General features: G+C 40.8%; 2 protein-coding genes across 3 annotated transcripts in view; both read left to right on the top strand.

Annotated features, from left to right (window-relative positions):
- The first annotated feature begins 546 nt into the window (after nt 1-546).
- Nucleotides 547-8393, top strand: LOC139384735 (cytochrome P450 1A3-like). 2 transcript variants are annotated; one of them, XM_071129598.1, is made up of 7 exons: nt 547-847; nt 5128-5998; nt 6090-6216; nt 6332-6421; nt 6617-6740; nt 6918-7004; nt 7151-8393. In XM_071129598.1, exons 2-7 carry the CDS (start codon nt 5159-5161, stop codon nt 7449-7451), a joined length of 1569 nt encoding a protein of 522 aa, XP_070985699.1. In that variant the 5' UTR covers nt 547-847; nt 5128-5158; the 3' UTR covers nt 7452-8393. The 2 variants fall into 2 exon arrangements, with proteins under 2 accessions (XP_070985699.1, XP_070985698.1); XM_071129597.1 differs by lacking the exon at nt 547-847 and adding an exon at nt 4466-4594.
- Nucleotides 8394-8819: 426 nt separating this feature from the next.
- LOC139384736 (enhancer of mRNA-decapping protein 3-like) overlaps nt 8820-12133 on the top strand; it is a 35738-nt gene continuing 32424 nt past the window's right edge. The window contains exons 1-3 of the mRNA XM_071129599.1: nt 8820-8935; nt 9376-9550; nt 9798-9991. Of these exons, the coding sequence (XP_070985700.1) occupies nt 9387-9550; nt 9798-9991 (358 nt within the window). The 5' untranslated portion in view covers nt 8820-8935; nt 9376-9386. The remainder of the gene's footprint in view (nt 8936-9375; nt 9551-9797; nt 9992-12133) is intronic.

Consider the following 12133-nt stretch of genomic DNA (forward strand, 5'->3'; position numbering starts at 1 on the left):
TTAGATACTACTGCACTGATGGAGCAAGGAACACAAGCATTTCGCTACAACCGCAATAACATAAATATGTGTATGTGACCAATACAATTTGAATTGAATTCCATGTATTTGCAACGGTGATTGTTAGATAACCGAACCTGCGTTGCAATAAGAAGTCATGCAAATTGTTGGAGGTCATTGAGCAAGTCCCTAATGATGAGCAGAGAGTGGCGTGTAAGCCATAGCCATATATGAACAGAGAAGCCTATTTCAAACGGGTGTGATCCTGATGATGTTTACGTTGAATGCTGGACTTGTATGGAATAATGTCCGTCCCATGGCCTCTCACGCTATCGTCTCCCTCTCCCATCACAAAGCTGTACGTAATGCTTAGTGTGATTATATACTTCATGTGTATGCTTAAGAAATCAGACTTTGACTGTGTCATGCTGTAGCAGTGAACAGTCTCATTTGGAGAACTTGACTTTGTTTTCCAAGTTCATACGCGAAGGTTATGCAGGTCAATTGGTATTTGGTGGATTTAAGCAGTTGACTTCAGCCAGCCAGTTGCATGCCTGCGTGAAGTCTGAGTGGTAGATCGCATGACTCCAAAGGCCAAGATCCTCGCATTTACAGAAGCTGTAGCGCGCGAATATGCGCACCTCCGTGACCAAGAAAAAGTATCACGTCCTTCGCTCTTTGTTCTGCAGCGTTTAAGACCCTTGTCTTTCCAGGGGCTGCTGCCTTCAATTGACTGACCAAGCAGATTTAGGATTGTCCGGAAGACCAAGCCCACCCCTCCATGCCGGAGCTCCCCTTTCTCACGCGAACTGCAAGTGCAGGGACGCTGCGCTGAGGTGCACGGGCGGTGAGTGGGCGAAAGCCCAGCGACTGGCATTATCCATCATAATGAGTTTGGCAATTATCTCGGATAAAAAAATAAGCGATTTAGAGCGTTTCTCAATGTTCATATGCCTCACAGTGAAAAATGTAGTCTATTTTTTTTCAGAATTTAAATTACACGTTGGCGTTTTATCTTGTTGGAGTTACACTACACTTTCCTCAAAAGCCTGCACATTTTGGGTTGCCTACTAGTTGTAATCCAGGATTCCAGGAATGATCATCCAAATGTTTAACTAATTAGGAAACTAATGATGAGGCTCTCTAATAGCCACACATTCATACACTGAAATCTGCACTTAAATGTCTTGAGACGTCTTCAAGTTGAATTATGCTAATTATTTAAATTTAACAATAAAGTTAACCCATTGTGAATGATACAGTCCTACAGTTAACCCCAAACCGAATGTATAACTGTCATGGCTGTTGAAAGGAGCGGACCAAGGTGCAGCGTGGTGAGCGTACATGTTCTTTAATTAAGAAAAGACGCAGAACAAAACACTACACTACACTACACTACACTACACTACACTACACAACAAAACAAAACAAAACAAAACAAAACAAAACAGTGAGGCTTAAGACTAAGTGCCATAAAGAAAGTAAACTTCCCACAAAGATAGGCGGGAAAAAGGCTATGTAAGTATGGTTCCCAATCAGAGACAACAATAGACAGCTGTCCCTGATTGAGAACCATACCCGGCCAAAACATAGAAATAGAAAATCATAGAAACACAAAACATAGAATTCCCACCCCAACTCACGCCTTGACAATAACACATTAGGTCTTGGAAGTTGAAATACAGGCAAGACAAAAAAAGTAGACAAAAGCCAATTAATATAAATCCATTTACATGATGAAAATTATGATATAGAAAACAACTTAAATAAAACAACAAAGAGATAAGCGAATGCTTAAAATATAGCCTCATTAACCATATCTGTCTTCAATAAAAACTTAAACTCAATAAAAACATCCATGCCTTTTCTATGGCCTATGCCTACAAACCAATAGTAAACCATTTCAGCATGTTTATTTGTATATGGACAGGCCATTGTGGCCCGAATGATAGAGATATGCGTGCATAAAAACGGTTTGGTTAAATGTCTAATTATGCATGTGGATATTAAATTAGGAATTTGTCGAGTGAGATTTCTCAGCAACAAGTTATGTTTATCAATCAAAGCATATAGGATAACAGCCAGGCTAATATGATGCTGGTTAACAGGAAAAGCTTATATGCATCCAAAATACGTTGTGGAAATAATATAATTTCATTCTGAGTCGATAGGCTCATTACCGCTGTATCAGTTCATGGTCCAACTATGTTGGAAATCCCTCGTATTGCTGTGCAGAGTCGATATATATTCACTGTCAGTAGGCTATCTGGAATAGGATGTACATTTCCTATAAGAAGAGAGACTGTACGGGTAATGATGAACTCATTCACCCTTTCACCCCTGCAGTGCTGACAGAATACTCCCCCACCCCCACACCCCAGCATCCTTAACCAAGGACTGGGGGAGGCGAGGGCTTGGCCAAAACGCTCTCACGCAACTTGGCCAATCTTTAACTTGACTGCTAACAGGTACACGCACGCGATGGCATTTGACAGTTTTTATCACGACTTGTTTCAAAACAGACCCCGCTCAGAATGGTGTGTTGTAGATGCTGAGGTCTAGAAGACTCTATTCTGGGTCTTAATACATATAACTTTTTTTTTTTTTTTTTTTTTTACCTTTATTTAACCAGGCAAGTCAGTTAAGAACAAATTCTTATTTTCAATGACGGCCTGGGAACAGTGGGTTAACTGCCTGTTCAGGGGCAGAACGACAGATTTGTACCTTGTCAGCTCGGGGGTTTGAACTTGCAACCTTCCGGTTACTAGTCCAACGCTCTAACCACTAGGCTACCCTGCCGCCCTAAGTAAGTTCCAATTGGGATATTGATTAACACAACAGGGATCCGAAGTCAAACACCTTGGATAGCTTACACAAGCAGACAAGACAATATAGTCTCTTATCTCAATCGAATGTTTTATCCTCCATGACACACTTGATAGGTTGGCTACATTTGTTTCCTATAAGTTAATAAGACGCACACGTCTTCCCATTGTCCTTATATGCACCACCGTTATACTGTTGACAGGTTGGTTGAGTGAGATTTATCAAACTGTCAAAGATGAGTCTCTTGATTAAAAGTACTTCGGGGCTGTAAGTTGTCCCGCTTGGGATAGGCTACACCTTTGCACGCTATCGAAATCTGTTGCAATGAGTAGGCCTAAAGGAAAGATTGCCAAAGGGTTTATGACTTAATAACCAATGCGTAACAGTTTCCTGTTAATTAATTTATGGAACAAGTATTCAAAGAAGAAATGTTGATGTTTGCTAATAATAAAATATAAAAATGAATACCACTGGAAACAGACTAGACACTGATGGTACATTTACTTTTGAAAATATTGTGGGCCCAAAGTGATTAAGCTTGTGTCCTTAAATTAGTTGTGGAAGAGTTCATGTTCAATAGATCATTGAGAATAAATATTTGGATCAGGCCCTAAAATACTGTCATCCTTGTACAATGTGCTTTATATAACTGTTTTCATGAATATGTTCCATATACTTTTAAGATAAATAGTTAATAACATGAGAAGGAGTGGATGAATTGCCTTTTTTCAATATGGCTTATTAGCCTACTGCCTACCATAGCCTGCAATATTAAGCCCAATACCATAACATTCATGGTAATGAATTAATAATAAAAAACATATAAATATTTAGGCCTAAACAAATAAATAAAACAAAAAATACAAATATAATTACCACATCTATAACATTATAAGTAAAATGTGTAGTATGATGAATAGGTATGATAGTGATTATAGGTCTACATCTACATGATTGTGCTTATGATTATGATGATATATTATGATTAAAAGTTAGTCTGATTGTATTATTGTATTGTTATTACACAATAACACATTTAACATGCTCTACTTCAATTGCAAATATAATCGGTGATCATTCCACAAATCAATGTATTCCTCTTACCTAACTGGCTTCTTCTGTATAGTCTGTTTTATAACTCCCTCCAACAGGCTAATGAATATCTGAAAAGAGACTCATCCAATCATTCTGATATTAACCTAAAATGCACGCATATCTAAAAATGTTAAAAATTCTAAATGTAAAAAAAGAACGTCGAATAGCCTACTGAGAATGACTTGTACGAAAATTAAATATGCAGTCTATTATATTTCTCTACGGTTAGACATTCTAAAATCTTTTTATAACAAACTATATGAAATTGTATGTATATATTTTTTCAATAGGGCCCATCAATTATATATCAGTGAAAGCATGCACTCTTAGAAAAAAAAATCTTACTCCTTAGACGTTTCTTTTTATAATAAAGGCAAGCTTATATTGTATATACAGTACTCATTGATGTTTCCGCTTGATATTTTATTACACCTCTCCTTCAGAGGCAGCCGCTGCTGCTGGCAAGCCAAGAGAGAGCGAGAGAGGTTACGTCACTCAGACATCAGCCAATGGAGCTGAGAAGCGCTCTATAAAAGAAGTTCCCATTCTTACTTTTAAGTACAGAGAAACGGAGTTATCTTATAGCAAGAGAAAAGGCTTTGTATAAATATAACATCACTTGCAAACTTCTTCGATCTCCCTGCAAGTCGGCTCATTTGGCTCATAACGGAAGGTAATAAAAATTACTAATTCTGCATGTAATATATTTACATTTAATAAGGAACAAGGAAACATATGTTGGAATAGCAGGTGTCTTTTTGTTGTGAATGAAGTGTCGAAATAACATTTATTAATTCGTTTGCACATAATATTAGTACAGTTTTTTTTCCTTTTTTTCTTATATAGCAAGCTCCAACACGCATTATATACTGTTATCTTGTACCGTTTATTCTTGAGTCTTCTTTTTCGTATAATCTATTCGAAAAAAAATGTACGTACGTGTAGGCAATATAACAGTTTAAGGTCTTCATTATTTTATTTTTTTACACTATACAGTGTAAAATGTATACAGTCTTTTATGTAGCCTATGTTTAATGGTACGAGACTGGTAGAGTAAGGAGGTTTGCAAAAGCGTGAACGGTGTGAGTGCACCATGCGTAAAATTCATGCAATTTTCGAACAATGTTTTCCAGCAATGTTTATTACTCAGCTGGAGTATCTTTCTCGCTCACTATTAATCACTAAAACATCTACCTCTCTTTACAGATTGTGCAGAAGCCACAAATAAAACATACAAATGGTTCTCATGATACTACCCATTATCGGCTCAGTCTCTGCGTCTGAGGGGCTGGTGGCCATGGTAACACTATGCCTGGTGTACATGATCATGAAGTACATGCACACAGAGATCCCAGAGGGACTGAAACGGCTCCCAGGACCAAAGCCCCTGCCCATCATCGGGAATGTGCTGGAGGTGCACAATAACCCTCACCTCAGCCTGACTGCCATGAGCGAGCGCTACGGCTCAGTCTTCCAGATCCAAATAGGGATGCGGCCTGTGGTTGTTCTGAGTGGCAGTGAGACAGTCCGCCAGGCTCTTATCAAGCAAGGGGAAGACTTCGCCGGGAGGCCCGATCTATACAGCTTCAAATTCATCAACGACGGCAAGAGCTTGGCCTTCAGCACCGACAAGGCTGGGGTGTGGCGCGCCCGCCGCAAGCTAGCTATGAGCGCCCTCCGCTCTTTCGCCACCCTGGAGGGAACGACCCCAGAGTACTCCTGTGCCCTGGAGGAGCACGTCTGCAAGGAGGGAGAGTACTTGGTAAAACAGCTGACCTCCGTCATGGATGTCAGTGGCAGCTTTGACCCCTTCCGCCATATTGTTGTATCGGTGGCCAACGTCATCTGTGGAATGTGCTTCGGCCGGCGCTACAGCCATGATGACCAGGAGCTGTTGGGCTTGGTGAACATGAGTGATGAGTTTGGGCAGGTGGTGGGCAGCGGCAACCTTGCAGACTTCATTCCCATCCTTCGTTACCTGCCCAACCGCACCATGAAGAGGTTTATGGATATCAATGACCGTTTCAACACCTTTGTGCAGAAGATTGTCAGTGAGCACTATGACAGCTATGACAAGGTAAATAATACATTGCATCATGTTTCAAAAAATGTTTGATCTATTGCTGTTTGTTGTCTGTGATACTGATTGTCCATTGTTCTGTTTTCAGGACAACATCCGTGACATCACTGACTCCCTCATTGACCACTGTGAGGACAGGAAACTAGATGAGAATGCCAACGTCCAGGTGTCTGATGAGAAGATTGTGGGCATTGTCAATGATCTGTTTGGGGCAGGTGAGTTGAGTTAAAATAACGCAACACTTATGCTGAGTCACTCCATATCATTTGAACAAATGTACATTTGTAAGATGTTTTAATTATGCAATGCGGCTTCTGTCTCCCTCTCAAGGTTTTGACACCATCAGCACAGCTTTGTCATGGGCTGTTGTGTACCTTGTGGCTTACCCAGAGATCCAGGAAAGACTGCATCAGGAACTGAGTAAGTTGAAACTTGCTAGTTTTAACAGATAGTTCTGTTCCTTAAATGAAATGAGTCATTCACAGAGAGATCCTATAAATCAGTTCTATATGTAATTATATGGAGTCATGATTCAAAATATTGTGGCTTACTGACCTGTCACTACGCATCCCATTCTTTTTTGATAACCAATGTTCTCTATTGTCCTCCCAACAGAGGAAAAGGTGGGAATGATTCGCACTCCCCGTCTCTCAGACAAAATCAACTTACCTCTGCTGGAAGCCTTCATCCTGGAGATCTTCCGGCACTCTTCCTTCCTGCCGTTCACCATCCCACACTGGTGAGTTGCACTTGCACCTGCTAAAAACACAAATGTACAATATCAGCTAAACAGACATTTACAATATCAGCCAAACACACATTTGCAATGTTAGCCAAACACACATTTGCAATATCAGTTACACATTATAGACACATATGGCATGGTCTGACTCTGGTATTGTCAATATTTTTTCAGCACAGTCAAGGATACATCGCTCAATGGCTACTTCATTCCCAAGGACACCTGTGTCTTCATCAACCAGTGGCAGGTCAACCATGACCCGTGAGTAGGATTTTCAAACTAAAACTTCTCAACTCCATTACTATGCAACTACTGTGCAACAACAGTGTTGTTACTGCAGTAATTACAGTGTTACTACACAGGTATAACATGAACCTAATGTAAAATGTTACCTTTGTGGTCTTCAGGGAGCTGTGGAAGGAGCCTTCTTCATTCAACCCTGACCGTTTCCTGAGTGCTGATGGCACAGAACTCAACAAATTGGAGGGGGAGAAGGTGCTCGTATTTGGCATGGGCAAGCGCCGCTGCATAGGTGAGGCCATCGGACGCAATGAGGTCTACCTCTTCTTGGCTATCCTGCTCCAAAGGCTGTGCTTCCAGGAGAAACCTGGGCACCCGCTGGACATGACCCCAGAGTACGGCCTCACCATGAAGCACAAGCGCTGTCAGCTGAAGGCTAGCCTGCGGCCATGGGGGCAGGAAGAGTGAGGGCCATGGTCACATTTATGATTCTCAACATCACTATAACTGATTTATAGTTAGCCCTACATACTTTATGGCATGAGCTGCACATTTTCTCTCTAGGAAAGACTGGGCTTGACACCTCTCTTGATTCATAGGAGAATTAACAGTGAGGGAAAACTGAGTCAAATTGTAGACAATTTGAAATCGATAAAATTATAATCTGAAACACGGTTTGTAGATGGATTCCAAACAAGTGTTGAATTGGATAAAGGACCTTCACAAACTCATAGAGGTGATTGGTTTCTATGACCAGCATACTACAGGCCCTACTAGAGTTTGTCAGGTGTTTCTTCAGGAGATATCAGGAGAGACTATAGCTGTTTAGCTGCCTTTTTGTCTACATAATTGTGTTTTACTTCTCCTCTTGTTTTGATCACAGCTCATATACTGTATCAGATCGCTTTAAAGAGGATGAATCTATAAAACATACACATAAACCCATGGTGGGGTGTTAAAGAGCATTGTTTTTAGTTCCATGTTTGTGTAGAATTTTTTGCTACATTGCCTGTTCTCGTACTTTTGAGTTATTGTTCAGGTGGTCATAGATCACAGGTAGTTGAATGGATGTATCCTCCCATTTCTAAGCTAGATATTTTTTATTCCACTGAATAAATCAGTAAAATGTGGACACAACACACTGAAGCTATGTTTGTATGCCACCAACATGTGATCCTTTTTGAAATGTGCCTAAAATGTGTATATATTGTGGTGACTTATTATGGTGGCTTTGTATGACTTTATCAGGATACTAAAATATGTATGTATTACTGACTGTGTTATAAATGTCAACATTTTATAATGTAACGAAGGACTCTTGTAAACTAAAGCCCAAACTGTACACTATGCATTGTGTTGTTGATAGCTATCTAGGTAGCTACTGAAATAAAAGCTGAAAATGAAAGAAAATCAATTAACTCTTTTTTCTTGAGTGTGTTGACCTATCTCATTGGCAACCCATGCAACAATTCACAAGCTAATATACACAGGCCAACTATTAGGAGAGGACGTCGGTATTTGGCTGACCAAAGAGTAAATCTGTGACACTACTAGATAAGATAGGGTTGGATATCATCACTTACCCGTGTACAAGACTTGGACTTCTACTATAAAAACAATCAGCACACAAACTGAGCACGTTTTATGAGTAAATAAGCTATACACTTGCCATTGGTGCAATGATTTAAAACAACCTTTGTTGGTATTATAAATAATGCCTTAATTGTTTATAATAATTGCATTTACCTTAATACACCTTTGCAGCAACATGTGCCCTCATTGGTGCCCTCATTGGTGCCCCCCTCCCGCATAAACAATCAATGAACGCTGGTGGGGAAAGCTAAGGAAGTGACGTTGTGAACAGGAAACAACACTGATTCTTCGAGTTCAGAAAGTTTTGTTAGCAAACTAGCAAATTCATCACAAAAAAACTCATCATACACAAAAACAAGGTATACTCTTTTCAATTTTAGTAGCTACCTATTTAGTTAGTTAGCTAGCCATCTTCTCGAATGGAACAGCTAGCCAATTACGTGATTTGGTTAGTTAGCTAGATACCGATTTAACACAGTGATAGCTAACTAGGGTATTTGACAGCTACATTGCCAGTTTGTTTCTTACCTAGCTAGCTAGCTAACGATGTAATTGCCAGAGTAAGTAAGTGATGAGTGAGTAGCCAGTTTACGTTAGATAGCTAACGTTAGTAGTAATCTACAAAATTCGGTGGTTACCCCCTGCTGTTAGCCCATTGTATAGCTAATGTAACTGGTATGGAAGTCATATTTTAGACCTGTAACCATGTCCTTAGACTGTGTTCCACTATTAATGTCTCATTGGTCAGAAAGCTATAATGTATTTGTGAAGTTGTTGTCTGTCTTCCATATATGCCTAGATCCAGAGAGAATGGCTGCAGACTGGCTGGGAAGTCTGGTGTCAATAAACTGTGGACCAACCCTGGGCATGTACCAGGGAGAAGTGTCATCTGTGGACCAGACTAGTCAGACCATCTCTCTCAGACAACCTTTCCACAATGGGGTCAGGTGCCCTGTCCCTGAGGTCACCTTCAGGTAAGGCTTTCACATGGTGAAGTACAGAAAGATTAGCCTGCGTCACAGATTTCAGGAAATCATTTGCGGTGACAATGACATAGGAGTTGGCATTTGGCAAGACGGCACAAACAGATTTGAGACTCAGGCTACAGACATACTAGTTACATTCTGTGCATTGATCTAGTCATTTCACAAAGACATAGGGGCCTACTTATTTGTTTTAAGCAATCTGCTGTTAACATGTCAATGTTTACATTCTGTGCAGTGCTATGGACATCAGAGAGCTCAAGTTCCTGGATATCCAAACACAAAGTGGTGTCAGCAGAGCCAGTGCTGGACAGGGGATCTTGTCTGATTCAGGCGTCATATCTTCAGGGCAGAGTGGTCAGAATAGCAGAGGTGGTTACCCTGCCAACAACACCCATTGCACCACCGCTCCTATTACCATTTTACGCAAAGGTGAGATGAGAGGACTAGTTTGGGAGTTGTATTTTTCAAACTGGTTGCAAGGCCCTGACGCAACATCCCCTCAGGTAACAACAATTGGGCTGGGGGACTTTTTATACACTGGTAGTGGAACACCACCTTCTATCAGCAGTTCTCCAGAAGCCACAAAGAGTGCTGTCTGACTGAGTGCATTTGAATAGGCCACATGCTTCAGACCCCTTGACTTTTTCCACATTTTGTTACGTTACAGCATTATAAAATGGATATAAAAAAATCTACACACAATACCACATAATGGCAAAGCAAAAACAGGTTTTTAGAAATGTTTGCAAATGTATTAAATATCAGAAATACCTTATTTAAGTATTCATTCAGACCCTTTGCTATGAGACTCAAAATTGAGCTTTGGTGCATCCTGTTTCCATAGACCCCCCCCCCCCCCCCCCCCCAGTCTAAACTGAGCAATCGGGGGAGAAGGGCCTTGGCAGGGAGGTAACCAAGAACCCAATGGTGACTCTGATAGAGCTCCAGAGTTCCTCTGTGAGGAAGGACACCCCATCAATCAGCACTCCACCAATCAGGCCTTTATGGTAGAGTGGCCAGACGGAAGCCACTCCTCAGTAAAAGGCACATGACAGCCCGCTTGGAGTTTGCCAAAAGGCACCTAAAGGATTCTCAGACCATAAGAAACAAGACTCTCTGGCCTGAAGAAACCAAGACTGAACTCTAGCCCGAATGCCAAGCGTCACGTCTAGAGGAAACCTGGCACCATCTCACGGTGAAGCATGGTGGTGGCAGCATCATGCTGTGGGGATGTTTTTCAGCGGCAGGGACTGGGAGGCAAAGATGAACAGAGTAAAGTACAGAGAGATCCTTGAAGAAAACCTGCTCCAGAGCACTCAGGACCTCAGACTGGGGTGAAGGTTCACCTTCCAACAGGACAATGACCCTAAGCACACAGCCAAGACAACGCTGGAGTGGCTTTGGGACAAGTCTCTGAATGTCCTTGAGTGGCCCAGCCAGAGCCTGGACTCTGAACCCTATCAAACATCTCTGGAGAAATCTTCAAATAGCTGTGTAGCAAAACTCCCCATCCAACCTGACAGAGCTTGAGGATCTGAAGAGAAGAATGGAAGAAACTCCCCAAATACAGGTGTGCCAAGCTTGTAGCGTCATACCCAAGAAGACTTGAGGCTGTAATCGCTGCCAAAGGTGCTTCAAAAAAGTACTGAGTAAAGGGTCTGAATACTTCTGTAAATGGTATATTTCTGTATGAAATAAACGTTCACGTGATGGGAGAAGGGCACAACGGCCACTGGCCGCAAAGGCATGGATTTTCTAGGGTGCATTACAGCCACAAAGGGGATGCCGCTGTGAAATTTGGGGCGCTGTCAAGTGCTTGTCAAATTGTGAATGAGAGACAAATGAAGTGTACAGCCTGAGAAAAAACAAAGGAGAGCTCATGCCTTTCAAGCAACTTTTTTTCAAGTCATCATTAGTCGCATCGTGCAGCCTTACAATGTATTAAAAATCAAAACATATAGCCCAACGTTTGTAGAACAACTAAAGTTACATTAATAACTCTAAATTAAGCATATAGGAGTAGCTATTTCTTTGTTAACCGCTCAACACAGAATAGCCGCACGTGCGCACTCCCTCAAATCATTTGGAGAAAATATTTATATTTTATTCAGCTATGTTCAATTGTATTCTTCATACTATAAAATAATGGCACAGAATTCTAAGCAAATCTTGTTGCTAAATTAACTAGTGTAGACTACAGCTATTTGGCATATCCAGATCAGGGCCTAACATAAGGACAACTCAGAGTATGCGTTTCTGTTCTTCTGAAATAGACAACTTTTTCTTCATATCATGTTTCTTTAGACCTGTTTAAAATAAATAATAGATTTATTGTGAAGGTGTAGGCTATATTACATGGATTTATTGTGAAGGTGTAGGCTATATTACATGGATTTATTGTGAAGGTGTAGGCTATATTACATGGATTTATTGTGAAGGTGCAGACTATATTACATGGATTTATTGTGAAGGTGTAGGCTATATTACATGGATTTATGAGGCTTTTTAAAGTGTATATGTTCCAAAGGTCTGCATCAGTGGCTTGTAGGCTCTGTGTAGAAGCCAGGAGAT

Source organism: Oncorhynchus clarkii, chromosome 26 (genome assembly GCF_045791955.1).
Source record: "Oncorhynchus clarkii lewisi isolate Uvic-CL-2024 chromosome 26, UVic_Ocla_1.0, whole genome shotgun sequence".
Classification (NCBI taxonomy): domain Eukaryota; kingdom Metazoa; phylum Chordata; class Actinopteri; order Salmoniformes; family Salmonidae; genus Oncorhynchus; species Oncorhynchus clarkii.

Excerpts from the sequence above, each read along its gene's own strand:
- LOC139384735 (XM_071129598.1), top strand. The coding sequence starts at position 5,159 with ATGGTTCTCATGATACTACCCATTATCGGCTCAGTCTCTGCGTCTGAG. Across the intron at positions 5,999-6,089 it reads ACTATGACAGCTATGACAAG|GACAACATCCGTGACATCAC; the intron begins GTAAATAATACA and ends TTCTGTTTTCAG. Across the intron at positions 6,422-6,616 it reads AAGACTGCATCAGGAACTGA|AGGAAAAGGTGGGAATGATT; the intron begins GTAAGTTGAAAC and ends TCCTCCCAACAG.